Source organism: Alternaria arborescens (assembly GCF_004154835.1).
Source record: "Alternaria arborescens strain FERA 675 chromosome Unknown contig_59, whole genome shotgun sequence".
Taxonomy (NCBI): domain Eukaryota; kingdom Fungi; phylum Ascomycota; class Dothideomycetes; order Pleosporales; family Pleosporaceae; genus Alternaria; species Alternaria arborescens.
This window is the reverse complement of record NW_021167914.1, coordinates 73,419-96,774: the sequence shown is the minus strand read 5'-3', so window position 1 is coordinate 96,774 and position 23,356 is coordinate 73,419. Positions and strand designations below refer to the sequence as shown.

General features: G+C 51.2%; 10 protein-coding genes across 11 annotated transcripts; 3 read left to right on the top strand and 7 right to left on the bottom strand.

Moving 5' to 3' along the window:
- Positions 1-114: 114 nt before the first annotated feature.
- On the bottom strand, positions 115-2,085 carry AA0111_g11868 (hypothetical protein; the record flags this gene model as incomplete). The annotated part of the gene is made up of 1 exon (XM_028645782.1): positions 115-2,085. A coding segment is annotated over one exon (1,971 nt), but the record flags the coding sequence as incomplete, so codon positions are not given.
- A 224-nt stretch (positions 2,086-2,309) lies between these two features.
- AA0111_g11867 (hypothetical protein) lies at positions 2,310-3,636 on the bottom strand (the record flags this gene model as incomplete). Its single annotated transcript, XM_028645781.1, has 3 exons — positions 2,310-2,711; positions 2,778-3,019; positions 3,069-3,636. The coding sequence occupies 3 exons, from the start codon at positions 3,634-3,636 to the stop codon at positions 2,310-2,312; spliced, it is 1,212 nt and encodes a 403-aa protein (XP_028500541.1).
- Positions 3,637-4,241: 605 nt separating this feature from the next.
- AA0111_g11866 (hypothetical protein) lies at positions 4,242-5,852 on the bottom strand (the record flags this gene model as incomplete). The annotated part of the gene is made up of 1 exon (XM_028645780.1): positions 4,242-5,852. The coding sequence occupies one exon, from the start codon at positions 5,850-5,852 to the stop codon at positions 4,242-4,244; it is 1,611 nt and encodes a 536-aa protein (XP_028500542.1).
- A 798-nt stretch (positions 5,853-6,650) lies between these two features.
- AA0111_g11865 (hypothetical protein) lies at positions 6,651-8,510 on the top strand (the record flags this gene model as incomplete). 2 transcript variants are annotated; one of them, XM_028645779.1, is made up of 3 exons in its annotated part: positions 6,651-7,137; positions 7,221-7,361; positions 7,417-8,510. In XM_028645779.1, the coding sequence occupies 3 exons, from the start codon at positions 6,651-6,653 to the stop codon at positions 8,508-8,510; spliced, it is 1,722 nt and encodes a 573-aa protein (XP_028500544.1). The 2 variants fall into 2 exon arrangements, with proteins under 2 accessions (XP_028500544.1, XP_028500543.1); XM_028645778.1 differs by lacking the exon at positions 7,221-7,361 and having other exon boundaries at positions 6,651-7,194.
- Positions 8,511-9,770: 1,260 nt separating this feature from the next.
- AA0111_g11864 (hypothetical protein) lies at positions 9,771-11,573 on the top strand (the record flags this gene model as incomplete). The annotated part of the gene is made up of 5 exons (XM_028645777.1): positions 9,771-9,887; positions 9,937-10,072; positions 10,126-10,415; positions 10,473-10,855; positions 10,910-11,573. The coding sequence occupies 5 exons, from the start codon at positions 9,771-9,773 to the stop codon at positions 11,571-11,573; spliced, it is 1,590 nt and encodes a 529-aa protein (XP_028500545.1).
- A 983-nt stretch (positions 11,574-12,556) lies between these two features.
- AA0111_g11863 (hypothetical protein) lies at positions 12,557-13,984 on the bottom strand (the record flags this gene model as incomplete). The annotated part of the gene is made up of 1 exon (XM_028645776.1): positions 12,557-13,984. The coding sequence occupies one exon, from the start codon at positions 13,982-13,984 to the stop codon at positions 12,557-12,559; it is 1,428 nt and encodes a 475-aa protein (XP_028500546.1).
- Positions 13,985-14,290: 306 nt separating this feature from the next.
- Positions 14,291-16,191, bottom strand: AA0111_g11862 (hypothetical protein; the record flags this gene model as incomplete). The annotated part of the gene is made up of 3 exons (XM_028645775.1): positions 14,291-15,871; positions 15,936-16,069; positions 16,128-16,191. 3 exons carry the CDS (start codon positions 16,189-16,191, stop codon positions 14,291-14,293), a joined length of 1,779 nt encoding a protein of 592 aa, XP_028500547.1.
- A 763-nt stretch (positions 16,192-16,954) lies between these two features.
- Positions 16,955-18,430, bottom strand: AA0111_g11861 (D-hydantoinase; the record flags this gene model as incomplete). The annotated part of the gene is made up of 1 exon (XM_028645774.1): positions 16,955-18,430. One exon carries the CDS (start codon positions 18,428-18,430, stop codon positions 16,955-16,957), a length of 1,476 nt encoding a protein of 491 aa, XP_028500548.1.
- Positions 18,431-18,829: 399 nt separating this feature from the next.
- Positions 18,830-20,175, top strand: AA0111_g11860 (hypothetical protein; the record flags this gene model as incomplete). Its single annotated transcript, XM_028645773.1, has 2 exons — positions 18,830-19,119; positions 19,173-20,175. The coding sequence occupies 2 exons, from the start codon at positions 18,830-18,832 to the stop codon at positions 20,173-20,175; spliced, it is 1,293 nt and encodes a 430-aa protein (XP_028500549.1).
- Positions 20,176-20,722: 547 nt separating this feature from the next.
- On the bottom strand, positions 20,723-22,263 carry AA0111_g11859 (hypothetical protein; the record flags this gene model as incomplete). The annotated part of the gene is made up of 2 exons (XM_028645771.1): positions 20,723-22,020; positions 22,071-22,263. The coding sequence occupies 2 exons, from the start codon at positions 22,261-22,263 to the stop codon at positions 20,723-20,725; spliced, it is 1,491 nt and encodes a 496-aa protein (XP_028500555.1).
- Between the last annotated feature and the right edge of the window lie 1,093 nt (positions 22,264-23,356).

Here is a 23,356-nt window from a genome sequence, read left to right as displayed (position 1 = left end):
CCCCTCCCTCATCCCTTCCCACACCCTCTCCATACTCTCCTCCTCCAACCCATCTCTCCTCCGCTCCTTCCTCTCCGTCTTATCACCCGTCCCATCCGCCATCATGGCACTTACTCTATCCCTTTTCCTATCCTTATTGTCCAACAGTGTAGAATTAGTTTTAAGCCCTTTACCATCCAACTCCCCCTTAACCTCCCACCCTTTACGCACAGGTCCATGAATCGTCGCAGGGGAGATGAGCGTAGAATCTAGCAGGGCGTTCCATCTCGAGAGATACATACCGGGGCCATGTGTCGTCCCTCCTCCGCTTGGTTTACTCTGGGAAGACGACGACGAAGGCCGCATGATACTTTCCAACCTCGTCTGACTAGTAGATTTCAGCGTCTGGAGATGGCTCTCATGCTGATCCAACAAGCCCTTCAACTCTTCTTGTTTCTCCTTCCCCAGCGTCTCAAACAACGAGTGTAGCGGCGCCGTCATATTTCCTGCGCCGCCCTCACCCTTCTCCTCTTGCTTCGCAGCGGCGTCATCAACGCGGAATTCAGAAAATATGCGCTTAGCGTAAACGAGATAATCCTGCGCGAGTTGGGGAGCATTCTTGGTGACGTGGTGCAAGAATTTGTGCATCGAGGGTGCATGTTTCTTTAGTAATGTAACAAAGTCCTCGACAGTGGGTGCATCGCTCGCTCCTTCATCCAAGATACTCGCCGGGTCGGCCGACGGAGAACTGGGTCTCGACTTACTCGTCTCGCGGCTCTTGGTACCCTTCTTTTTCGGCTTGGCCGTCTTGATGAGATCGGTGATGAAGGCTTCGGCGTCGGTGACGGTACCGCTGAGGTCGACGGCGTTGTGGATGTCGCGGATAACGGGGTCCATGGCTGCGACGGCGTCTCGGATGGTCGAGGTGAGGACGTCTGGATTGGATTTGCACAGGACTTTTGTGAGTTCTTCGCGGTCGCGGATGGAGAGGTAGGTGCTGAGGTACTCCATGGCGACGCTGTGTTGGTGTTCGTTGAGCGTGTCGGCGTCGACCTTGTAAGGCGGGTCCGAGGTTTCGAGGATGACGGCTGCGATGGATTTTTGCTCAGAGACGGACTGGCTGCGGACTGCTTCGTGCTTGTCGCGCGAGGCGTAGACGTACGTCTTGATTGCCTTGAAGACCTTCTTGTCGGGGGCGTTGCGTGAGGATTCGAGCTTGGTTGCTCGCTTCTGGAACTCGGTTGTGTCCCATGCCAGGATGGTGGATATGATTTGCTGCAAGAGGTTCATGCCGTCGTTGGTGTTGTTGGTCAGGCCGATCCAGTTGGTCATGGCTGTGACGGAGAGCTTGGCCAGGACGAGTCTGACCATGCCGTTGATCATGGTGGCTGCGTTGCCTACGCGCAATGTCTGTCTGATGACGGTGTATGGGATGAGGCGGTGCAGGTTCTCGACGAGGCGGACGAGGTATTGGCCGTCGGGCGACATGACGAAGACGTGGTGGAGGAAGGATGCGGCGTTCAACAGCATATACTCGTGGGCTGCCTGCAGACTGCTGGAATGGTCCTCGAGCCGCGGCGTCGCCTTGACCTTTTCGTACAGGTCGTCGAGAGCATTTCCGTATATGGCGTCCTTGACCAGCTCCTCGAAGCCTTGTATGACGTCTTCGGGCTTGCTCGTGTCGTATTCCTTCTTACTCTCCTTCTTCTTGGCCGCTGGATACCCGCCCAGCATGCCTCTGGCGACATACTCGGCAATGCTACTCGCCGCCGTCGCCAGCGCTTTGCGGCTCCCAATGGCGCCCTTGTCGTAACTCTCGCTCAGTTCGGCCTCGGCCATCCTTGCAACCAGCGTCTGGATCTTGTCGGACCACCAGCTCTCGCCAAAGTTGCGTATGGCGGGATTGCAGAGGGCGAACTTGTTGAGCATGTTCTGGAGCAGCGGGCTCGTCGACTGCACGCCGTCGGCCTTGCGGAAGGGGTAGCCATAGTGGTCGATGGTCGAGGGGTACTTGAAGGCTTCGATTTCGGCGTAGACTTGGTGGTGGATCAGTATGTCAAAGAGGGCGTGTGTCTGCGCGGGAGTAAGCGGTTTCGTCGTCGACATGGTTGGCGAGGGCGAAGATAATCAAGTTCAAGTCTCGAGTCCATGGTTGGCCGTGGTTGATGGTGGACGCGGCGGATGCGCCTGCGACGCGGGGTACGTCATCGCGCCCGAGCCTTGGCAGATTAGCGACTTGATCGCCCCCACATGGCACCGCTGCATTCGGATCACAGCATGCGTCGTGCAGAAATCACTCTTGGTTGAAAGCTTTACTTCAATACTCCTACTCACTTCCCCTTTGGCACATCGCTGCCCCAAGGATAAGCCTCGGGCATAGCCTTCCAATTCTTCAAGTCATCATAGTTCCTCGTCGTGCTCTTGCCCTGCAGCACCTGTTGTACAAAAGGCAGAATGTCTGCGTACCCGCTCATATCACAATGTCCACCAGACGGTATACTCATGCCCAGCTGCTTACCCACACCCAGCCAGCTGTACACAACCTTGGCCGCAGGAAACGTGACTTGAGCAGTGCCTTTGGAGTCGGTGAACTGATCGTTGGCGTTCTGCGACAGGATGACTGCGCGTGGAGCGATGGCTGCGACGATAGTATGCGCGTCATAGGGTAGCTGGGTAGACTTGCCGACGAACTGGGAGATGCCCGAGGAGGTCCACCATCCAGCCCCAGATTTCTTGCGGATTTGTCAGTACGCCAGTTTCTTAACAGTCGCTGCGAGTTCATGGAGGCGAGTACTCACGGCGTTTTCCAAATTCTCTCCTTGTCCGCTCAAGCTGTAGCGGTACGGTCCTGCGCCTTGAACGCCAGAGCACATGGGCATAGTAACAGCGATACGCTTATCAAACAGGCCAGCTGCCAAAGCAGCCTTGCCCAGACGGGAACAGCCTGTGACTCCAGACTTGGTCGCGTCAATCTCTGGAACCTTGAGTTCGATGCCGTCCAAGACGCGGTGGAAGCCCCATGCCCACGCAGTCAAAACCCCTATGAGAGCTGTAAGCATGCAGTAGAAGAGAGCAAACACATCACACACCAATATCCTTGCCGTTGTACAACGTCCAAAACGAACCACTCTTGCTGTTGCTGTCTGCTGCAACCTTGGTGTAATCGAATGTCACCACTGCAATACCTGCATTCGTATAACTCTTCGTATCCATGCCTCCAATCGATATGACCACAGGATATGGTCCGCTTCCGCTTGGCAAGTTCAACGACGCGGCAATGCTAGCCGTCTTTCCGCCTGTAGCGATGCTAACAGTCAAGGTATTGCCGCTGCGCGTTGCTGAGACCGTCTCTTGCGAGTGGTCTGGATAGTAGCCATATTGGTATTCCTGAAGGAGCTTGAGGATCTCGGGTTGACGGCATTGCAACCACTCGTCTTTGCTCTGAACGCGAGTTTTACCATCGAGGTAGAGGAAGGGATCAGGCATGGTCTTAACGGAAGGGAAGGCGGCTGCTTTGGGCATGGGGTTTGGCGTAGTTGGACATGTTATGTTTGTCTGGCGGGGATGGATGTCTATGAGGTTCTCGACGTTGTTTTCTAGAGGTTTACCGCTAACTGTGATTGACAGAGTCAAGATAGTAAAGAAAAGGGTGCGCATTTCGTTGTCTGGCGTCGTGATGAGACTACAAAATACTGGTGATAAAACGATGGGACGATGGTCATTGTAAGTTTGAGAGAGACTAAAGGCTGAGTCTTTCGGACCAAAGGCCACAAGTTGAGTCGATACGAGTTGACGTGATCTCGTGATCTAAACCACCCGCAAATAATGTAGGTAACAATCCTTTGTATATGAAGTCTGGTGTTCGAATCATCTGACCTTTTGCTAAGAAGGACCACTGCCGCGCTACAACGGCACTTTGTAGCAGTCGAGTTATACCAATCTGTCCGATCATCTCTCTTCTTGATGTCAAAAGACCATGCAGCTCCACGCTGTTTGTGGGGCTCCCATATAGCCATGCCTTCGGATAAAGGGATCTCCAATATATAGCTGCGATGCACATGGGGCTGTACGCGCGAGATACACCGAAAGAACATATGCTCGGGACAATTTCTTGCGGATAAATGCAAGCATCTTAGCGAGCAGTCGATGAGACGTGACCAACCTGGACTTTCTAGTTACCTTGTACGCATCGACTAATGGACGAAACGAGAGAGCTGCTGGGGCGAATGACTTTTCTTTGATGATTCTACAAATGATGACATCTATGCTGCATCCTCGCTATCTTCCCGATCATACACGAAAACTCCACAGTACCGAGGTAGACCATCATTGTTAACATACGGCCGCACTTCGAAGCTGCGCAGATATTCAGGTGACGGCTGGGGCGGGTTGTCAGGAATCGGAAGGCTGAGATCAGGAGCATCTGTATACAGATCACTGCCTGAAGACATGCGTAGAGGTTCGTAGCCAGTTTCCACGGAAGCGGCGGTTGCACCACTACCTCGTGTGCAAAGAGGCTTCATTTCACCTAGACGTGCTAGTTCGACAAGTGCTGCAAAGGAGAACGTAATGTCCCATGTTTCTGCGTCTCGGTCGTAGCTTACCGAGTCGCCCCATGCTATATCCTGTGATTTGTAATGTAGGATCTGGGAGTCTATTACGATATTACATTCGTTGTAATACAGTATAAACCCGTCGTCTATATCGTGCACGCGATAGCAGATTCCCCGCGAGATTTTCACAATGATTTCACCCGGAAATGACAGGCAGAGTATGTCCATATCTATTCGAGCTGCCATAGGATCCTGGTACTCCACGAAGTCCAAGGGTAGTGACAAGGAGTGTGTCGCGAATAGCTGCTTTTCTATCACTGCTGTATTCGCTTCTGCTAGGTTTAGCACCCCTTCGAGCAGGCGGACGGCGCAGAGGCAGAAGGAGCTGCTGCATGCTTGCAAGACTCTTTTGGCCAGGTCGTGACGCGAGATACCGTAGTCAACCTCAAGGTCTGAACCCTCGCCGCACAAGCCCAATAAGGAAAAGATGCGATCGAAGCGATTCTGACACTTCTTTTTAGAGAAGAGTTCCAGAAGGTAAATGAGACTCCTGCCCCTCCATTGGTGCGAGTTATTTTCGGGGGACGCCGCAATGTTTTGAGCGGACTCCGGTTTGTTCATCCAAAACCCTAGGACGTCTTCTGGCGGCTGCCAACGGTCGATCTGTTCTCTGCCTGCCATGAAGGTAACGCGGCGCGCCAGACTGACTTCTTGGGTAATCCAAGCGCGTCTCCAATAGTCACTTTCCAGAAAACGCCATTCAAAGGAACCCCATTTACTCCGGTCTTCTTCGATGAAATAAAGCCTGTTTAATTTGAGGGGAGGGAAGCTCAAGCTAAGGTAATGTGCGATTACTTGGTCGTCACCAAACCAGGAGATGACTTTGATTGCATTACTGAATATGTTCGCCATCTGCTGGACTTGATGTGACCGTTCAGAATTGTTTGACTGATCGATACACAGCGCATCAATCCATAGCCATTCACTGCAAATATGCGGCTTCTTACTTGCTGATGCCAGAAAGGCATGCAAGTTCTGACGGACCTGGAAGAGTCGTCCGCCTAGTCTGACCCAGCGGGGGTTTTCTTCTCCACCCCATACGTATGAAAGACAGACATAGGTGCTCTGAGTTGAGACATGACGAATTTCCAGTTGAATATGTCCTTCGGAAGACGGCTCTGGGAGGATACGCACTAGTCGGATGGAAGGCGTCTTGAGATCCAGAGGCAAATGCTCGAAAAGTGACTGAGCACTCTGTGGTGGGCACTTTTCTTGCTTAAGAGTGTCTTCGTCATCTTCCGGCTCACGAAGATGACTCATGATGCTTGGTAGGTTGCAGCCTGGAGCTTGATGGTCGGGTTCGTTCAGGTTGCCGTACCTCCAGATCTATGGTAGATCTTTTTCGGCCGCTATCTTCGCCTTGCGATGTCGGTTGAGTCGTGCTGGCACTGTCGGTACGTGGGGCGAATGTTTTGCGGCAATGAAAAGTGTCTGGAGGATGAAGTGATCAGATAGCAGTGCTTGAGGTTACGAGGCTATGCTGCTGAGCTGAATGTGCGGGGCAGTGCAAGGCTGACACAAAAGCCACACGAAGCCTCTTCGCCTCGCGCAAATGCGTTAAATTTCGCATTCAACGCATGCATCATAGTTGAGATATCGCTGGGTCTATGTCGGAGGCTGTTGCTAGGAGTAGTCCAAGGATGGTTCTGTTGCACCACTACAGGCGGTAGAAAAGCTCAATTACACACAAACCATTTCAAAGTGGTTGAAGCTTAGGTTGCTATGCGCGATGCGATCACAGGAAGGATGAGTTTGGGGCAAGTCTTGTCCGCGTGTTGAATTGGTGTCGGTACTGGTAGCGCGTCGACGCGTACGCTGCTCACAACATCGATGTGAGCTAGAATACAAAGAGCGTCCACGAATCAGAAGGGCGATGACAATGCGAAGGTTGCGACAGATGCAGGTATCGTGCTAGAGTGTAAGAAGTTAGGAAGATGCACGACAATGATGTCAACCCAGCCCAAGCTCTTATCCGCGCGGGGAGTGCGTCGAGCAGCTAGGCATCCACATATGGATGTAGACTTCACCATGTAGAATCTCCAGGCTTCAAACACCAACATGGTGCTGCTGGCTTCTCTTCTGTTTGCTGCTTTCGCCGGTGCCAAATGCTTCGAACCTGACATTGCGCATCCGCCGCCTGAGTACAATGTCCACGATCCTCTGCTCAAGGAAGCATTCGAATCCATCAACACAGCACTTACGGCAGCTGTGGCAGCGCCCATACATGCTCGAAGCTCGTTTTCTGTAGAGGTAACCTCATCGGAGGAAACTCTATGGTCGTATCATCACACGGCGTTCGAACGCAATGCCTCTCGCCCAGATATACCCAAAGTCAACGGCGACGCGTTGTATCGTATCGCTAGCATAACGAAGACCTTCACCGTCCTGGGCATATTGTACCAGCACGCAGCTGGCAACTTGAGTTTAGATGAAACTGTGAACACGTATCTCAAAGAACTGGGAGAAAAGTCGGATGGTGGCATACCATGGAAGGACATCACCTTGCGTAGTTTGGCCAGCCAGCTGAGCGGCCTTCCGCGGGAATGTAAGCTGCCAGTTGACAAGGAACACAATCTGTTTGATGGGTGCCAGATAGGAGAAGGTACGCATGCTGATTCCTTCCGCTAGGGGCTCAAGGCGACTTGATCAATCAAAACTACGAAAAGCTGAATCCGAGTTACTTGGGCCTACCGCCTGATGTCTCACGGAAAGGGTTGCCACATTGTGACGAGTACTCACCAAATTTCGAGACGCCTTGCACGGCCAGAGGTTCGCGTCTGACTGTCTGATTGTCGAGATCAAATACTGACTGGAGAATGCCTAGATTTGTTTAAGCAGGTCAACAAGCTCGCGCCGCTTTTCGCGCCCAACCAGAAATCTTCCTACTCTAATCTCGCGTTCGAGCTGCTCGGTCTCGTGCTCTCGCGGGTATCGAATCGTACCTACGAAGCTTACATCGATGAAGCCATATTCAAGCCTCTGAACATGTCGACCAGCACCCTTTCGAAACCCGCCGACTCTGCTGGCGTCATTCCGGCAGGCCCACAGTTCTGGGACGTGCAAGAGGGTGTTCAGAATCCCACGGGCGGCATCTATAGTTCCTCGAGTGACCTGTCCAAGTACCTCCGCTATGTCTTGACTCATTTCAATGCCATTACCCACGCGATCAATTGGCTGCACCCCGTCTCCCATTCCCACGGATCCAATAGTTTTTACGGTATGCCATGGGAGATCTTCACAACAGACCGCGTACTAAAAGACTCCAATCGCACAATACGCGTCGTATCCAAGAGCGGAGGATTACCGGGCTACACTTCCATCATCATGACAGTGCCAGAATACGACCTAGGGATCACCATTCTGATCGCCGGCCCTGCCAAGATCTTTGCCAAGATCCAAAGTATTGTTTTGACGACCATGATACAAGTCGCCGAGAAGATTGCCATCCGGCAGTTGGGTGATCGCTACGCCGGCACATATAGCGCGGCAGATCCAGAACTGAATTCTACGGTGATATTGACAGCCGACCACCGCGGTCTTGTTGTCACAACCTGGATATCGAATGGAACAGATGTCTTCAAATCGCCCATTGTCAAAGATGGCGCGCCGGAGCACTACTACGCACAACTCAGCCCTACACTCCTCTACCGCGACGAGGAGACACAGCGAGGCGAAGAGTGGCGTGCGATGTTCGTCGAGGAGCGTGAAGGTGGGCCGCCGGATGATTTCTGCATCGATGATTGGGACATGTCCTCTTATGCGGGTATACCCTTGAATGCAGTCGCGTTCTGGGATGAGCAAGAAGACGGTCACTTCGGGAAGCTGGAATTGTCGGCCTTCAGGGTGAATCTTACAAGAGCAGACTGGAAGGGGGGAAAGAATAGGGAGTATGATCAACAAGAGGCGATGGAGCTCTGATGCCTGACACTACAGACTCGCATGGCGGCCTGATTGTAATCGCGTGTAGTACACGATTCATGACTGAACGATCCTATGCAAGTCACTGCAGCTAGAACCAGGTGACTAGATTATATAGAGTTCAATGTTCCCCTAGAGCACTGTGCAAAGACAGGTTCGCGAAGGCTCGCGTATCCTTCTATCAACGGCGCTTGCATTTGCCGTGACCCAAAAGAGTCGGTTCTATTGCAGCGACTATGGTCGGCAGGCTGCACTAGTGTTTCTGGACGTGATTAAAGTCTGTGCTAAGGCGGAGCTAAACTCTAATCTTAGTATGCAGGGAAAGACCCACGTTTTGCGCAAACACGATTGCCATCATCAAGCCACAAGATACCGTTCTTCACCGGGTTCATATACCTCCGGTCATGTTCGGTCTTGCTGCAGGTCGAGGATCTCTCCGCTAGCTAAGCCACTGAGTTGAAGCCGTCACATGTAGTGAATGCGAGTCCCGTGGCGACGTGAGAAATGCCAGAGGGATCGTCACGTCTAATCAACGGATCAGGTTCGCATTGAATTCAATCCCTCGCGATGCCTAACACGGCCATGGCCATGACTATTGTGAATATGTGTGTTTTCACACATACCGATCCCGAGAATCCTACTTGGTGCACGTCACCTCCAAACGACCTTTCCCGCATTCGACTGTACCGACTACCTCGTCTTCAAGGTATGTGAATCTACACGATACATGCAACGTATCAAGCCATAGGAAGAGGCAAAAGTCGGAGAGTTTGTCCCTCGTTGGGCGCAAGCTCCACGTGGATTTTGCCGTAGCAGCGGCACACGTCTGCGAACTAAAGTCAGGGCACAGTCTAGCTCGTAGACTGCCGATTGCGCCCGAACAATGCCAACAGTGCGTAGCACGCCTCATGGAGTCTGCTCCGTGACCAAGTTGGCAGCTCCACTGCTATGAGCTTGTAACATACTAACGGCGCCTTGATTTGCGCGCGGAGACTAGGAGTTTTGACAGTGCTGTGCTGCTGATTGCCGCGGATAGTAGCATTCAGCCCCCCTGTTTATAACAGATCCTGGTCCATATGGGATTATGAAGGGCCCATGTTCACATGCGAACTGCTTTCGCTTATCGTGTTTCCTTGCTCCTCCTTCCTCTTTCGCATCCGAGGTAGACTGTACTGCCTCTTCTTGGAAAGCGCCTTGTCTTAATACGGTCGACTGGAAAACGGTACGCGAAGTACGGCGCCTTCTCATGCGGTTTTCGATATGAAGTTCTTCTCGGCACTGTTGTTCCTCGTCTTTGCGCCACTGCTGTCGTTTGCGCAAAGTCAGAATGGAACAGACGTCCTCGCCCTTGCAGTCAAGAACCTGCCTCCATGCGCGGTATGCCAACCGAGTCAACATACTGGAATTCAAAACTGATAAGATGTAGCTAAAATGTACATTGACAATCGTCACGGCGTCACCATGCGAGCTCACAGACTTCGCTTGTATCAAAGCCAATGAGACGCTTCTAGATGACCTCACCAAATGCGTGTTAGCTGACTGTAAGCCCAAAGAAGCACTGAGTAAGTTCTTCCTCATTTTCCTGTTTCCAGATATTCGCTAATCGAACAACTAGCGGCAAAGAGGTTTCTCGCAGACATGATGAACACGCCAATTCGTAACAAGACGATACAAGGAACGATTACCACGTTGGTCGCTGGAATAGCAGCCTTGGTGGCCTACATTCTACGCGTTGTTGCACGTCTTCCCTGGTTTGGGGGAAATTGGGGGTTGGACGATTGGGTGATGACTGTCGCTATCATACTCGTCGTCCCACTTTCCATATGCGCATACATTCTGAACCAAATCGGCTTGGGACAGGATATGTGGTATGTGTCTTTTGACAACATTACAAAGATCCTCGAGGTATGTTATTGAAGTATCCGAATACTGAAATTTGGAGCTGACGAAAGTGCAATCTAGATCTTTTACTACACTGAACTGCTATACCTGGTGTCGGTGGCGTTGACGAAGATAGCTATCCTCCTCTTCTACCTCCGCATATTTCCTCATCAGAGCCTTCGACGCTGGATCTATGTCACAATAGTCATTTGTATCATGTACATCATCGCTTTCGGCACAGCGACCGCGCTGCAATGTCTCCCCATCCGCATCGCCTGGGAACACTGGGACGGCGAGCACCACGGAAAATGTATCAACCTCAACGCCGACGCCTGGGCATCGGCTGCAGTCAACATCATCCTCGATCTGATCGTCATTACTATACCCATGCGGGAACTCAGCCAGCTCAAAATGAGCCGCCGTCGTAAATTCGGCATCATGCTCATGTTCCTTGGCGGAGGCTTGTATGTCCAATACCCTCCGTACGTCACCTTGAGCGTGTGCTAACAAATACTTAGTGTAACCATTGTCAGCATCGTCCGACTAAAATTCATGATTCAGTTTGCCCAAACGACCAATGTTACCTGGGACTACCTACCAATCGGATACTGGTCTGCGGTTGAAGCTCAAGTCGGTGCCATCATCGCTTGCCTACCCGCTATCCGCCAACTGGAACGCTCGATCCGCGAACGCATCTGGCCGAAGCAGAAGACGAACAACTACTATTACCAAGAGAACTCTGGGATCAGCAGCAAAAGGTCTAAGCAAAGCAATGGCAGCAATGGCAGCAACATCAAATCCCGCATCTGGCTACCGAAAACCGATCGCTCTCAACTGAGCACGTTTAGGACGAGTCGAGCCGACAAGGAAGACTTTGTCCGGCTAGACGAGTATGAGATGGGCGTCACCAAGGGAGCGAAGGAAGGTATTGTAGAGACTGGGAATGGTATTCCAACACGAAGTTCGTCGGACGGATCGCTGGATCGGTCGTTCAAGTCGAATGAGGATATCCAACCGCTGGCGGCTGGGCCGGCGCCCGTTGTAGGGTCGCCGTTGGGGGGTATCATGGTGCAGAGCGAGTATAGTGTCGACCGGGGCAGTCCGCATCCTTCGGAGATACAAGCCTTGCCGCCGTATCATCCCAAAGGGGAAAAAACGATGGACACGCGGAGGTGGCTTTGATTAAAATGCGAGTTTTGATGATCTACGAAATACGGAATACCCAATATTACTTTACTTTTAATGGATGGAATAGCACCATGGTTTTTGAGATACGTGGTAGCACTTGTGAGATGCTCTTACTTCTTGTACTTTGGATGCTTCTTGTTTGACAGCTTCTCTTCGGCGCAAAGATTATAAAGATTTTACAAGTTATAACTAGCTCATCAATTGCATGTCATCGGAATACCAGCATATTGCTCCGCGACTGCGCGCACACAGCAACTGAACGCGACGCTTCCACCATTTGCGCATCCTACAAAACACTTCTTAGCAAGCGATTACTCTAGATACGAGACGCAACACTCAGTAACCCCTCGCGAAATGTAGATCAGAACCGCTCCGCGGTGCAGAAGCCAAGGGGCCAAGAAAGTGGCGACAACAAGCCATCCGACACCCGCGCACCGGCGTGTTCTCGCCCACTTGCCGCACTACTATCCAGAAATGTTGGCCGCGGTAGATAATGAATCGCATTACTACTACACCAGTGTAGAGAGTTGAGGTGAAGTGGGTCGGCCCACTTCGGCTCGGTAGATCATACTCCACAGCGTGTGCCTGGTGGCCTGTTTGGGGAATTTCTGCGGTGCGTATGGAGGAGAGCTATGACTTTTCAGCATTAAACATATTTTTTTAATTGTACATACTAGTACGAATTTGGTAAGAATTTGGCCGTTATTATTTGTTACATGTCGTTCTATTGCATAGGCAAGGATGATGACGATTCAATCTCCCACAGTACCATTGATACTGTTATCCACGCATACGACACAGGCTTTACTTTGCTATCTCCTCTCTATCCGACACAAACTATCATTTCGCTATCCATACTCTCACAATCTTCAGATCTCTTTCTGCTTGCTGCTTAAATCTGACAAAACGTCACATGAGATGGAACAACCAACTCCACGTTCTTCTTTACAGAGTATACCGTGACTCACTTTCTTCCATCAAGTAGTCCCGCTCCGCCCGATTAACTTCAGCTCATATTCATCGTTCATCTGCTCATGCCTGTCCCAGAAATAGAAGATAAACAGAACGATGGCACTGACAGGCACTGCTACCACAAAGAACAGCCACACATTACGACTTGCTTCATCGAAAGGAACGTTTCCGGCGATGCCATTGAAGAAGTTCATGCCAAAGAATGAGGATACAAAGGTGGCGGGAAGGAATGCGATGGTAACCCAGGCTATGCCGCGCATAGTGCGACTGTCGCGTTTAGTTTCCTTAGCAATTCTGATACTCTCTTCGAGGAAGATCATCTCCATTCTTGCACGAGCGTCTTCTCCGTTTTGGCGTTCCTCTTCTCGCTTCTCACGAAGCTCATCCTTGGTTTGTTTTTCTTCAGCAGTAACGTCGATAATCTGCTGACGTACTTCCGCAATCATCTCTCTCAAGAGATCCGGATGGTACTGCTGCATTTTTCGAGCTGATATGAGCACATCATAATCCGGATGTTCGTTTCCGGATGGCCTCAAAGCATCTTTTGTCCACTTCGCAGCATCGGCACTGAACGCGAACTGTGCCTCCAGACTCGAAGTTCTAAGTTGGTAACTAATAGCGTTGATTTGCCGAAGCAAGTCGCTCAGTCTCTCCGGCCGGTTTGGTCTCAATAAGTCTTTAACTCGACGGATCTCTGTCATCAGGGCTTCAGCTCCAGTTGTAACACTCGCAATATATTGCATTACAATGTTGCGAACGAACAGAGCAAAGACATCGAAAGAGTCTGTCGCGATTGTGCTTGTTCCAGAACTGCTTCTGAGGCAGTGGGAGTCGAACCTCTTGAGTCTCTGCCGTTTCCTCTCATTTTCATGGACGGATACTCCTTGCCGTTCCCACTCATGTTGATGGATGAATATGCCCTGCCATTCCCACTCATCTTCATGGGCGAATAAGCCATGCCACCTTCTTTGTTTCGTGGTGTGTTTGAAGCTTCTCAGAAAGAGGTATAGGCAAGGGCTAGAGTGTTCGGGTGTTACCAGCAGTAAAGTGTCTTTGCGTTGCGAACACAGCAGGCGACCTGTGGTTGAGGTCTTGTTTTCCTCGAATGGAAACGCTTGATAGCGGTTCAATGTGTGTAACAAGTCAAGTGGTGATATACCATCTCGCAATTCCTTTGCCAATGGCAGGTCAGTGACCTCGAAAGTGGTGGCAGACTCTATTGAGCCATCAACGAGGATCTCGAAACTTAGCATACCCGATAAAAACATCATAAGATCATATATTTTATCAAACGTCCAATCCTCCACATTGGTTCGAATAAAACGCCTCTCTCTTGTGCTGTAGGAAAATTCATATGAACGAGAGGATTCGGTTGAGAAAACATTGGAAGAAAGAAGCTGAACTTCATCAACGTAAAGAGGAGACACTTCCATAGTTGCTAAGGAACAGGAAAACAGAAGATAAAAGAGAAGAACAGATTAAAGGCACAAGGCTGGGGATTCTATTGTATATAGATTTGAGTTCAGCTGCCAAGGATGAGGCGCACATGCAAGCCTCGAGGCTTGCATGATAGTAGCTTTGGAGGCCGTGATAGGACCAAACAGTGCATTCGAAAACGCCTCCGACATGGTTGATTTGGCCAGACGAAAGTGAGCTTCGAAATCTAAATCCTGTTGTTTGCGTAGTATTATCACTTGCAGCGGTCGTTGTTAAGCTCTTGCGAACAGTTCACAGCATCCTTACAACTTCGCCCCAGCCTTGTTGTTCCTCACAGCAGCAACCAAAAACTGCCCAAAATACCTCAACAATTTCTCCCCCGCACTCTCACCTAGTTCCACAATCGTACCCACCCACCCATCGGGTCGCAACACCACCACAGCCCCCTTCTCAGCTGCAACACCGTACCTCAAATGCGCACTACAATCTTCATCATAAAACACACGACCAAAAGGCAAACCACCCAATGTCTCATACGCTGACGGCCCACCTGGTCCTGCGATGATAGAAAAGCATGATACAGGAGCGTCTGAATCACTCAGCCAAGAGAGCTTCTCGATCGCTGCCGTAAACGATCCCAAAGCAATTTTCGTGCGCGCGACCTCCCCAGCGAAAAGCACAACATAGAACGTGGCCGTATTCGGTGTCTCGGTTTGCAGTCGCGTAAATTCGAACGTGGCAGGTTTCCGCAACTTAACATCTGGTGCGCGCTGACCAGGCTGCACCGACGACACACCCGAACTCTGCATAAGGTTCAAGTAAGAATCCGGTTCATAGTAGATACCCAACCCACTACTAAATGTCGCCGCTTCCGCCATGACTACACCCAGTATCTCATTCGGATCCGCGTCCGGATCGCCCGTCCAACCCTTTGGCAGCTGCATTGTCATGAGGCGCGAAATTTCCTTGTCATAATTAATCAACCGCTGTACATTAGGCAGCCGTTCCGCTTCGTACGAATGCAAGAGGTCCGGTTTAGCAAGACCCCGGAGGACGAGGGAGAGTTTCCAGCCTAGGTTTACAGCATCGTGCATGCCGGTGTTCATGCCTTGCGCTGCGCCCGAACTGTGCGTATGGCATGCGTCACCAGCGAGGAAGATAGAGTCGTCTACGAAGAAGGAACGGGCGATGCGCTGCCCGACGACGTAGATAGTCCACCAGTCTACTTGTTTAAATGAAAGGTTGAATGGCTTAACAGATGCAATGGCTTCTTTCACAGCGGCAGCTTCGTCGAAGACTTTATACGCTTTCTGGCGCTCGGCTGTGAATGCGAAGCCGATGCGCGTTGCGCCTCGGTCTAGCGCGGCCCAGAGGACATTTCCGTGGGTAGGTGATTCGATGGCGCAGTAGGTTCGTGGCTTGGGGAGGTCGGTTTCGATGACGCCGTCAACGCGAACCCATTTGTCTTCGCTCGAGGAGCCGTCAAAGGGGATGTTCATAGCTCGCCGTACAAATGATCGACCGCCGTCTGCGCCGACAAGATATCGACACTTGACCACGCTCTTAGCCTTGGTCGAGCCATGTTTGATGGTAGCCAGCACCCTGTGGCCGCCCATCTCAACCCCTTGTATCACCTCAACACCCACTAATGTATACGGCGCATCGAGTTGGACGCCCTCTCTCGTCAACGCTTTCCTAAACACCTCTTCCTGGTATTTCTGCCGTAGCACCAGTGCAAAGTCCCACTTTGTGTCCTTCATGTTCTGCATGAACGCCCAGCCTCTTCCTTCGACCTCGTTGCCATATTTGTCGTAGTTGACTGTCTCGCGGCACGCAAAACACTGTTGCGCAAGTGAATCAGCAAGACCAAGCTGGTCAAGCATCTACAGACGTGAAGATATAAAGTCAGTGTATGTCTCATATGCATTTCGCATAGTCATAACTTGCCTCGGAGCTGCGGGGGAAGAGGGTGATGGCGCGACCATAGTTGTCTTGGGAGGATTTTGGGTATTGCTCGATGATTTTGATGCGGTGGGTAGGTTGGGGGAGGTTACGTGCGAGTTGGTAGGCGGTTATGAGGCCTGTGAGTAGTTGTTAGTACGATGGTGTGTACACGATGGGTGCTGGGGCTACACGTACCCACCGGTCCTCCACCTACCACGAGTACATCTACATACTCTACTGGCGGCTGAAGAGTCGCCATATTCTCTATACGACGGCGGAGCCTAGTTCTGGCATATGACAAGCTTCCTCAAGCTCAAGCATGGCCCTGTTGACGCGCAATAAGCTTTATGGGGTTTCCGTCCACATAGGAGACGGCAAAGGACCTCCGCTCCATTGATAAGAGTACAGCCATATACTATTAGTCATGCATGACCTCATTTGACTCGATGGAGATGGCCGCATCGGAGGTGCTGTCGCGAAGGAAGCAAGAATGGGGTGGGATGCGACCTTCGCGGGTGAACTGATAAGATAAGGATTGAGCCGCGGCACCTGCGCGTCAAGCACCAGCCTCTACCAAGAGACGTTTCTCGTCCGCCATGTCCAGCGTCCGACTCTTGACGCGGAGTAGTCATATCGTCTAACTTTCGGTTAGCACTCGTCTCAGCATGGCTCAAGGTATGGAGTAGACACGCCAGCATGTCCACACACCGTATACCGGCACGATTAAAGCTATCGTAAAGTACGTACAGGTTAGTTATTAGTGTTGTACGTACAGCAGCACTGGAAAAAAAGCTCCAAGTACAAATATCAACTGTAGGAAAGCCGCTTAGACTACGTACAGACTATACTTACTTAATATAGACTAACAGGGGCTCTCCTACGTACGGCTTAGGTATAACGTACCACTGTACTGTACCTCTCCGTACTACCATGATCAGACACGCTGAATCACGCCACAAGCATTAAGCAATACCCAAGTGAGGAATGTCCCCTCCATGGTGTGCGCAACATCTTAAGCACACCTACAGCGGCAACACCCACTCGCCCTCCTTCGTAGGTTTAGCAAGACTGCTCGCATCTCTCTTCGTGAACCTCCCATACCCCTTCTGGCCCAACAACCCCCCATTGCCCCTATCCCAAACCACCTTTCCCCTCAAGATCGTCCACCTGGGCCACTGCCTCAGCCTCCTCCCCTCAAAAGGCGTATAATCAACATCATGGTGCAACATGCTATTCGTCAGCTCAAACTCCTCCATCTTACCCTCTGGATACCAGATATTAACATCGGCATCGGACTGTCCCTCCACCAACGCGCCTTTCTTCGGATACAAGCCGTACAGCTTGGCAGGATTGGCAGAAGTGACCTCGACGAATTTGGTAAGTTTGAGGCGGTTCGCGCTGAGGGCAAGGGAGAGTCTTGTTTCGATGCCTGGACAGCCGTTGGGTATGTACTTGAAGTGGCCGAGCGGGTGTTCAGCGCTGATGCTGGATTTCTTGCCTGTTTGAGCATCATCGTAGCGGAAGGGACAGTGGTCCGAGGAGAGGATCGTAAAAGTGCCGTTTGCAAGTCCTTCCCAGATTACGTCGCAGTCTGCCTCGCTCTCCCGTGGTGGGGGCGAGCAGACGCACTTTGCGCCTTCGAAACCGGGTTGGTCGAGGTCTTGCTTCGTGAGGAAGAGGTATTGTGGGCACGTTTCTGCGTAGATGGGTAGGCCGCGGTCTTGTGCTGCTTTGATGTGGGCAGCTGCTGCGGGCGTGGAGACGTGGACAATAAGGATGGGTGTGTCCATGAATTCTGATAAGCTGATGGCACGGTAGGTGGCTTCTGTTTCCGCCATGGGAGGGTGGGAGGATCCATGGTATTTCGGTGCAAATAACTTCTTCTTTTCCAGCTGGGCAGTCATCCAGTCGATTACTTGACCGTTTTCGGCGTGGATCATTGTTGTTATGCCTTGTTTTCGCGCCTCGAGGAGGATGTCTAGGATCTGACCATCATGCAGCTGCAGGGCCTCGTAGGTCATGTAGATCTTGAGTGAAGAAATGCCTTCTTCACGAAGAGTCTTAAACTCCGACAGTGCCCTTTCTGAGGGGTTTCCCACGATGATATGGAAGGAATAATCAATGTAGCAGTTATCCTTTGCTCGTTCATGGGTAGCCGCCAGGGTATCAAGAAGAGTATCCTCAGTCTTCTTTTGTGGCGCAAACGTTACCATTGTGGTGGTACCACCGCATACTGCTGATCGACTACCCGTCTCGTAGTTGTCTGCCGTTGAGCCATTGCCAAACAACGGAGGTTCCTGCAGATGAACATGAGCGTCTACACCTCCTGGCATAACAAAGCCGCCTTCAGCATCTATCGTCCTCGTCGCTTTTGCATCTTTCAGGCCTCCTCTTGGAACCACTTTCGATATCTTTTCATCTTTGATACCAATATCCCACTCTTGAACTTCGATTTCGGAAACTACGATTCCATTGACGATGATGAGGTCGTACTCCATGGCTACCTCTTTGTAGCCTTATTTCAAATGGTCTAATCTCGGGAAACAGACACTCAAGTCACTTGCTGATACTAGAGGATACATTTCAGTGGTTATCGTGCTTGTAGAAGGTAGGCTAGTCCAAATTTGTGAGGTGCGTATCTCGACCCCTCTTTCGCGCTGCCCCACCTTCCTTCCATCGTCTTCACCCGTCCCTTATCAACTATGACGCCTATCCGCGGTACAAACGCGCTTAAGAAGGGTACGGTGTTCTGTACAGTAATACTCGTTAGTCATACGTGATGGAGACGCGTTTCTAGAAGCCGACGCGTCGGAACAACCGTACCTGATGACTTCACGCCACTACGGGCAACCCGCAACACCAGCCTACAACATACCATAACTTTTAAACAAGCCAACATGACTGTCAGAAGCCCGAAAATAAACGGCGACAGGCTGAACAGCACATTGCAAGAAACATGCACGGCATATGGCGCCCTCGCAGCTCCATCAACAGGCATGTGCCGCCTGACTTTAACCCCGTCGGACAAAGCTGCGCGAGACTGGTTGGTCAGTGAATGCAAGAGTTTGGGATGCGAGGTCAAAATCGACCAAATGGGAAACATCTTCGCAATACGCCCAGGTACCGCTAAAGACAAAGCACCAATCGGCATGGGTAGTCACATGGATACCCAACCTGCAGGTGGACGGTAAACTCACCCTTTCCCCTCTTCCAACCCAGATTGGACTGATGTCAAGGTAGATACGATGGCATACTAGGCGTTCAGTCCGCCCTAGAAGTCCTCCGCACACTCGACGAGAACAACATTCAAACCCATTGTCCCTTTGCGCTGATAAACTGGACAAACGAAGAAGGCGCACGTTTCCCTGGCGCGATGATGGCTTCAGGTGTCTGGAGCACACATAGCAGCACGGATTTAGAAGCCTGTCATGCCCTCCACGATACTAGCGGTATATCCATGGAAACAGCTTTACGCGACACCGGATACTTGGGCCCCATTGCTTGCGATTACCGCGAGAATAGACTGTCCGCTCATTTCGAACTCCACATCGAGCAGGGCCCTATTCTAGAGAAGGAAGGGAAGGGTGTAGGTGTCGTGACGAGCGTACAGGGCATGAAATGGTATGCCATTAGAGTGACAGGGCGAGAAGGCCATTCGGGTACGACACCCATGCCAGGGAGGGCAGATGCCTTGGTCACAGCTTCACGGCTTATAACAGCTGTACGTGACACTGCACTCGGCAGCCGACTGGGCGTTGCTACCGTGGGTGTTATCAGCAGTGATACGAGTTCTCAAGCCACTATACCCGCTGGGGTGGGGTTCGTGATAGATGTTAGATGCGATACTGATGCCCTCGTTACCCAACTGTCCGACAAAATCTTACAGGCTTTCGATCAAGTCGTTGCGGAAGAAGATAATGGGACCAAGTACCGTGTGGAACGCACGTGGGGCTTACCAGAGTCAAAGTTCCATCCGGACTGTATCGAGGCGGTGAGGAAGGCAGCAGTGGGGCAAGTTGGTGAAGAGCAGGTCATGGAGATGAAGAGCAGGGCGGGACATGACAGCGCATGGACGAGTAGGGTCTGTCCAACGAGTATGATCTTCGTACCGAGTCGAGAGGGAATAAGTCATAACCCAGAAGAATATACGAGTCCAGAGCATTGCGCACTGGGGGCGCAGGTCTTGCTTGATGCGGCGCTGGAGTATGATGACATGATTAAGAGTGGGGACGTTGGAGTTTAAATCACTCAGATGGGTAGGAGAATTATGCTGATATGCTCGTGAAGTTGGAAAATGAAGGAGCTGCTGGGGACACTGCTGGTGGTGCCTGTGATGAGAGAGAGAGGGCCTGGATTGATTCTTCCACTACTGGGTATCAACCGATAAGGCAGATCTGGGTCTTCTTGAGGGCATAATTCGTCATACTACTTCAGAGACCAATATATGAAACAGGGCCCAGAAGCACACAACGCACAGATCATCGCCAGAGATTTTTCTTGTTACGAACACTCGTCACACTGGGTCGAGGTTACAGAAGAGACAAAGATTGGTAAATCGCGTTTTCCGCTGTCGTGGTTGTGATATACAAAAAGAGTTTATACAAGGGTTAACTCCATCCAGCCTATCCTGTAAGCCTGATACATGCGGGTATATATATGAGATTCCAAAAAAGAAAAAACTCTCCAACACCAAACACGCTCTTTTTTCTCCAAATGAGAGAACAATCGAAGCAGAGGTAAACATTGTACAGAAGATTCATCAAAAGGCATAAGCCGAGCTTTCCCTCCATCTATCCCCTCAGGCTACCTTTCCTGTACTTGTCGTCCTTCAGAGGCACCGGAGGTCGTTCGTCGGCGTAGTCTTGAGACGGCATGGCGGAGTCTTTTCGCGCATGTCTTGGGTCGTAGACCGCGCTCGAAAGTATCGGCTCTGGCTTGTAGGTCGCGCTGGCCAGGGTGGCCTCTGGGTTGTAGGTAGCGCTGGATAGCGTCGGTTCTGGGGTATATGTTGCGCTGGATAGTATCGGCTCAGGGGTTGGTTGGGGCGAGTATGTGGTTGCGGGCAGCGGACTATATGTAGCCGCAGGTAATGTATACATGAATTCGTCAATTGCGTCGTCGATGTCGTCGAGAAGGTTTTGTTGGTCCGATTGCGACGTCTCCGATGTCGATTTGCGATCAAAGGGGTGCTTCGGGTCAAAGGGGAAAGTGAATGAGATAGGTCGCTCTTCGGGTGTATAAGAGATCCTGGGTGCGTGCTTTGGGGCGTTCCAATCTTGTGGTGGTGCCGGAGTTGTTGGACTAAGCGGTAGTAGAGATATCATTCGCTCGGAGTTCATGCACTCGAAGTGTTGGTCCGACGAACTGCCAGGATACAACGATGCTGATCGCTCACGTCGTTGCGAGAACCCGCCGTCGTATGTTGTCGCTGGCAGCAGAAAAGAGGTTGCCTCGGGAGCGGAGGACGAGACCTCCTTCTCTTCACGTACAAACGTGAATGATGTTGGCCGATCTTTCTTGTTGAAGGGGCTGTCATTGGGATCGTTGAGTGTCGAGGAAGAAGAGAAGCCAGGAGATAGCACTGGGTCGCTTTGACTTCTTGTATGGGATACGAAGCGAGGCGAGGGAACCTGGAGGTATGTTGGAGAAGGCTGGTAGTCGTAGTCTGGTGGTGGTGCGATAAAGATGTCTCCATGACCCATTCGCTCACCGGGAGCAACATTCCGGAGTGCTTGTAGTCTCTCATTCGCAAAGTTTGACTCCAGGATATGCGCCTTCTCCACTAGCTTATCAACAAGCTTTCCGTGTGAGTCTTTGAACGTCCTCTTGACAAAGCTCATTAGAAGTGCTGAGCAAGTCATCTTAACGTCTTCCCGAATGTACAGTCCGTGTCTTGGTGTCTTGAGTCCAGGCTCAGCTGGAGGCTTTGGCTCGCCAGGTAATCTTCCTCCTACTGTCCACTTCCCTTGGATATCTAGACCAAGTGGCGCGTACACGTGTGTGTTAAGACCCTCGGCTGTGTCGGTGAAACAAGCGTGGTATGATACAGAACCTGTAGCTAGGCCGCCCGGTAGATATGAGACCTTGTCTAGATGATGTTAGCACTGCACTCAGGGGTTGTGAATGCACAATACTCACCCTTGATGGTATACCACATAGCCCAGTACTCGTCTGTTGGCGCATAGCTTGGTGGCCTGCATTTGAACCGTTCCACGACCAGTGGGTTCAGGTCGATCATGGCAAGATGATCACGGTACATATCAAGCACACTCTTCCTTGTGATGCCAGCCGGCAACGGCGTAATAGTGGTGAAGACAGCAGTCTTCGGCATGATCGCAACCTCTGGTGAAGTGACTCGTGTAGGTAGATCTTCTCTGGATTGATGTTTCAAGGAATCGCCTGTGGATGCGATCAATGTTTAACGCGCGCGTGAAGCTGGAGAAGTGGGAAGAAAGAATGTTTTGATGGCAAAGTAGCGAGGGAAGATGTACTTGTTTCGCAGGCCAAAAGAGGAAGATCCAGCCATGAGTGCTGACACGCATCGCACACGTATCAGGCGTGCGCTCGAGCGTAGCTTCGAAAAGCCCCTGCATCCAGATTCGCGGAAGGTTTGGGAACGACAGCACCCTGCCAAGCACCCCGCCAACAAGTCGAGAACGGCAACATTGCCGCTCTGGTCATGCCATTGAAATTACTTTCCTTGCCATGGTGGCTATATTCAGTCGGATAGCGTCTGGCCGATTTGTTTCTATGCGGGTCTCCGGGAGACAGAGTACGCTCATACTGGCATCGTCGTAGAAAACGCGTTGCCGAGAAAAGAGAAACGCGAGTAGAACGCTGTCAGATGGTGTCAGCCGAGATGGAAATGCACATGTTCTGTGACGAGCATCAGTGGCGTGGTGTTGCAGGTGTCAAGATCCTGGAGCAGATCCGCCGCAAGTATGTTAGACGCTAGCGTCCGCGCTATGACGAATGTAGCAGTGTCAACGAACTACTGGACCCAAAAATGCATCATTCTTCACGGGCACAAGCCTGAACTACCACGAAGGAATTTTCGACGACAAAAAGTTTGTACCGCTGGCTTCTCTCTTGCTCAATCGATACGAAAGGTATTGGCGCAATCACGTCGAACATCGCGGCCGAAGTCTGCCGTTCCAGGCATTTCACGTCTCTGTTGTGTTTCAGAACAGCTTCATCAGGCATACAACGCATCTTATAAGGCACCTCCAAAATCTCTTCCTCGGCAGCACTGCAACGTAGCCAAGCGTTTCGAAACAGGCCTAAAATTTGCAATTGACCATGCAAGATCGGGAGCCGACATCCTAGATCCTTATAATCAAGGCATGACATACGGGTTTTGACAAATGGACGGTTAATGACATTTGCCTGAACCCTGGAAATACAAGCAGAGGCTATTTCACAGC